This window comes from Glycine max, chromosome 1 (assembly GCF_000004515.6).
Source record: "Glycine max cultivar Williams 82 chromosome 1, Glycine_max_v4.0, whole genome shotgun sequence".
NCBI classification, from domain to species: Eukaryota; Viridiplantae; Streptophyta; class Magnoliopsida; order Fabales; family Fabaceae; genus Glycine; species Glycine max.
The window spans coordinates 36,390,887-36,395,383 of record NC_016088.4 but is presented as its reverse complement, the minus strand read 5'-3'; the positions used below and the strand labels follow the sequence as shown (position 1 = coordinate 36,395,383).

Genomic DNA, 4,497 nt, shown 5'->3' with positions numbered 1-4,497 from the left:
GAAATTTGTATTTTGTATTTCTATATGAAATTTTTCGCCCACACCTTGCGTATAAATTTTGTCCGTCCTATGACGTATATATATATATATATATATATATACGTTTTCTAATTTCTACATTCAAATTATAATTGTTTCTATATAATAAAATTAAAGAATTAGATTCTTTCAACCATATTCATTATGAGACATACTATACAACATTTGATTTTTGTTACTGCATTAACAGTATAAAATAGTTTTATAATATCATTTAATAATAAATTATTGTCAATATAACTTTTAAGAAAATTATTGTAAAATTCAATAAATTTATGGTTGGTGACTGTAAAATATTTTATATTGTTAATACATAATTTTTTTAACACATAATTATAAGCTAATTAGTTTTAATGTATATATTTTTTTTGCATTTCATGAAGAGTACCATTACATTAAGTTCAAGTTTCTAATGATTTTGTTAAATGAGTAGAAAATTATATTTAAGAATTATTATGATAGATGATTATGTTTATGCTTTTTAGTTATAACATATGTTTGAATAATCTAAGAGTAAATTTTCAATTGTAGTAATTTTTTAATTAATATTTTTTATTAATTTATTAACTTTATAATTGGAAAAATGCAGGTAGAGAGTGTGTTTGAGCATACAAGTACCTAACGAGTAGGGAAATAAGAATTAAAGTTGTGTTGGAAAATCCGAGAAAATATATACCGATGAGATTTTCACCAATACACTCATACTTCCACAAGTGGCTACATGTGAGGGTATGAGAGCATATACAAATATTATAATACATATCCAGACTCGCCATCCCTATGCACCACCCAGGTAACCTTGGGATTGAGCTCAAATCATATGAATGCTTACATCATGCAACCCATAGTCCCATACTCATATTAAAAGAGGTTTAATTATGATTTTAATTCCTTAAATTAGAGGGTCTATTTTTGTAGTCCTATAAATAAAAATTTGTATTTTTTTAGTCCGTCAGATTTAAAAAAAAAAAAATTCTTTTTAGTTGCTTTGCCAGAATTAGAAGGACTAAAAGATGCAAATTTTTGTTCAAGAGGAGGACTAAAAAACTCTTTAATTTGAAGGACTAAAAAATATAAATTTTTATTTGAGGGAATATAAAAAATAGACTCAATGGGACTAAAAAAACATAATTAAGCTGTAAAAGACTACACAAAGTTCACATCAAATCATGAAATTATTGTCTATTAAGAGAATGTATTGGGAACTTAGTGGACAATGTATTCACCTAGTGTTTTCTCATCCTTGGAGAAACCTTTTGTGAACAATCATAAATGATCATGAAAGAGCAGATACAATATCTAATGATGTTTGACTTGTGTCTTATTCCCACCAGACACCAGAGATGGGGGAGATAGGAACATTAATAATGAAGAAAGGTTTAAGCACAACACTCATTCCTCTTGCACCAAAATCCTATATTGCACACCCATTCGGGCAACTTCTTAGCTTGGTTCAATTTAGTTGAGAAATCAGGCAACAACACAGAACACCAGTTTTTTATAGTTAAAATTAAAATAGCCAATACCCTCAACCAATACCACAGTCAATTAAATTTAAAACAGAACAATCTTTTACTCACAACAAGATTATCATTATTTCCCAACAAAATCATGCTAACTTATTAGGAATCCTACCTCTAAAACGACTCTACTTTTTAGCAGAAGCTTGGAAGAAAGCAAACAATTCATCTCTAGGAGGCAGGCCCTCCTTGATCACAGGGTGATTGATAAACTCTTGACTCCATTTATATAACTTGGGAAATTTCTCAATGGTGAGCAACTCCAACCCTGCAATCTCTTGCAATATGGCAACCCAATACCCAATGAAATTGGCAGCAATGTCTACCAATCCTATGCTCTCTCCTCCAAAAAATTTCTTGTCTTTCAGTGCTTCCTGCAGGATTTTCAATGCTTCCAAGGCTTCCTCCACTGCTTTCTCACGTCCATTCTCATCACTCCAGCAAGCATTCCATATAGCAGGCAAGATCTAAAACCAAAAAAGACAACTTAAAATCTCTACCCTATAGTAGTGCTTGCTTTAGCCATACTTTTCTCTTTCACTTCTCTTTAAAAAAGTGTCCTCTAAGAACTTTATTTTACAGATCTTTGTTGCTAAAAAGAGATACTTTTAGCTCTTCAAAAGTACTAAACTTACATGCATTTTAGTGTTTTTAATGTTATCATCTAGTCAAATTTAAAGCTTTATCTAATGACCTATATTAATCTTTCACATAAATTTTTATTATTTAAATTATCGGAGAATAACTAATTTTTATTTATTTAAAATACAATACTAAAAACACTTCCAAAATCTTTACTTAAATTTTCTCTTTTAGAAAGTTGTTTGACTGGACGTCCTTTTTAAGAAATAAAAATTTGGATTGAATTGATACCTCAATGATTTAGATAGAGCCTTATAAAATTAATTTTATACAATTGGTTTTGATGTTAAATGATTTATGGTTAGATCTTTTTATTTTAACAAGTTAAGAATAAAACTCAATATAAAATTTCTTATCCACCACAAAGACTACTTAAATTAATTCAACTAACAATCAATTTTAAACTAAATATACAAATATTTACCTAAAATCTACTAAATATTTGAATTTTACATGATTCAACACTAATTCAAACATTCCGTGAAAAAAAAAAAAACACTAATCCAAATATGCAATAATCAAAATAGTGGAAGAAAAGAACAAAGCAAGATTGCTAACCTTGTCATCTAAGGTCTTAGACCAGAAACGAGCCAGGGCTCTCTCATAAGGGTCTCGAGGCAAGAGGGGATTATTTTTCCATGTCTCATCGATGTATTCAACAATGATAAGTGACTCGGGTAATGGGTTCCCATTGTGGACCAAAACCGGAACCTTCTTGTGCACGGGGTTGTACCTGAGAAGATCAGCACTCTTGTTAGCAAGATCTTCCTCGGAGTATTTGTAGGGAACTCCCTTGAGCTTGAGAGCAAGGTCTACTCTGTTGCTAAATGGGCTGGCCCACTTGCCCAAAAGTATCACTTCTTCATGATTTGAAGCCATTGGAAGTGGTGCTGGTTAGTGCTCAAAATTGAATTTTGTTGCAAAATAAGGTCAATTTGTTAGGGTATGGTTTGTGAGTTTGGCCTTTATAGAGAGAGCATCCAGGGATTAGTAGAGAAGAGAAGTTGGAATTTGGAGTTTTTTTTTGTCTTGCACTTAGTTGTGGGGATTCGCTTGGTCAACTTCGGGGGACTGGTGTTTGGTGGAGGTGGTGGTAGGTGGCTTCCTCGAATCCCATAAAGTTCAATATTATATTATTAAGGGTTTGGTATTTTTGCAGCAAAAGAATCCAAAGTAAAAATACTAGTTAAGAAATTTACAATAAAAAGAATATATTAGTATTATAAATATATACCTCAAAAAACAGTATTATAAATATATTTTTACCTTAATTTTATTAACTCCTTTTATTTACTAATATAACATTATTATTTTAAAATAATAAAATAAATTGGTAACATTTATTAAATCTTCGTTTCTTGAAATAGTTGATGATATGGAAGAATTTAGTGCTACGGGAAAAAAGGTTTTTGATTAAAAAAAGTTTTTAATTTGAACTATGCTATTTTTATAAATACTTTATATAATGTCTTTGTATACTTGATTTTTCATTTGTTATATTAATTATCTTATTTCATATTTTATCTTTTTTGTTTTTAAAATTTGGGACAAAAGTATTCATAATTATTTTAATCTCATAGCTTAAAATACTCTGGAATTCTAGCGAGGAGCTAAAAAAATAATTATGGCTGTTACAAGTTTTTTTTTATAGTTTTACTTGTTTAATCATTACCGATCCAGTAGTTTTTAATTTGCTCCAAAAAAAAAAAAACAAAAAAAAGTTTGATGGGTTTGTGTATCATTTTATTTTATTTTTTCATTTTTATGTGATGTTTATGGTCGTTAACATTGCGAATAACCAGAGGATGCCAAGTGTACATCAACTCAACGCATTCAATCTCTATTGAATCGAAGGGACCTAGTGAGGTATTTGTAAAAATTAGAGAATTAAATTTGAGCTTTAAAAATTTGGAGACCAAATTAAGTATTTTAAATAATTTAGGAACCAAATTGATAATTAAACTTTTTTATTCATAAAAATTGAAGTCAAATATTAACTAGTCATCTATGATGTTTAACCAACTAAACTAGGTGAATTAGGCTCATTGTTAGAGTTTAGGGAATTAAGTGAAGTTTAGCTACATATGATAGTTTGATATATTTAAATTGATTTAGTGTCGGCCTTGGGCCTATCTGGAGGTGTGATGGCACAGAACCCACAGCTAAAAGGGGTCCAAAAAAATTTAAGAAAACTATAGTGTTATAATATATATATATATATATATATATATATATATATATATATATATATATATATATATATAATTTTACAATTAGATTGAAGTTATTATTTTAT

At 29.0% G+C, this 4,497-nt stretch overlaps 1 protein-coding gene across 1 annotated transcript; it reads right to left on the bottom strand.

The window, feature by feature from the left end:
• Window positions 1-1,554: 1,554 nt before the first annotated feature.
• Window positions 1,555-3,172, bottom strand: GSTU4 (tau class glutathione S-transferase). The gene is made up of 2 exons (NM_001248350.2): window positions 2,760-3,172; window positions 1,555-2,026 (listed from the first exon to the last, which is right to left on the bottom strand). The coding sequence occupies exons 1-2, from the start codon at window positions 3,078-3,080 to the stop codon at window positions 1,688-1,690; spliced, it is 660 nt and encodes a 219-aa protein (NP_001235279.1). The 5' UTR covers window positions 3,081-3,172; the 3' UTR covers window positions 1,555-1,687.
• Between the last annotated feature and the right edge of the window lie 1,325 nt (window positions 3,173-4,497).

Excerpts from the sequence above, each read along its gene's own strand:
- GSTU4 (NM_001248350.2), bottom strand. The coding sequence starts at position 3,080 with ATGGCTTCAAATCATGAAGAAGTGATACTTTTGGGCAAGTGGGCCAGC. Across the intron at positions 2,027-2,759 it reads CTAAGACCTTAGATGACAAG|ATCTTGCCTGCTATATGGAA; the intron begins GTTAGCAATCTT and ends TTTTGGTTTTAG.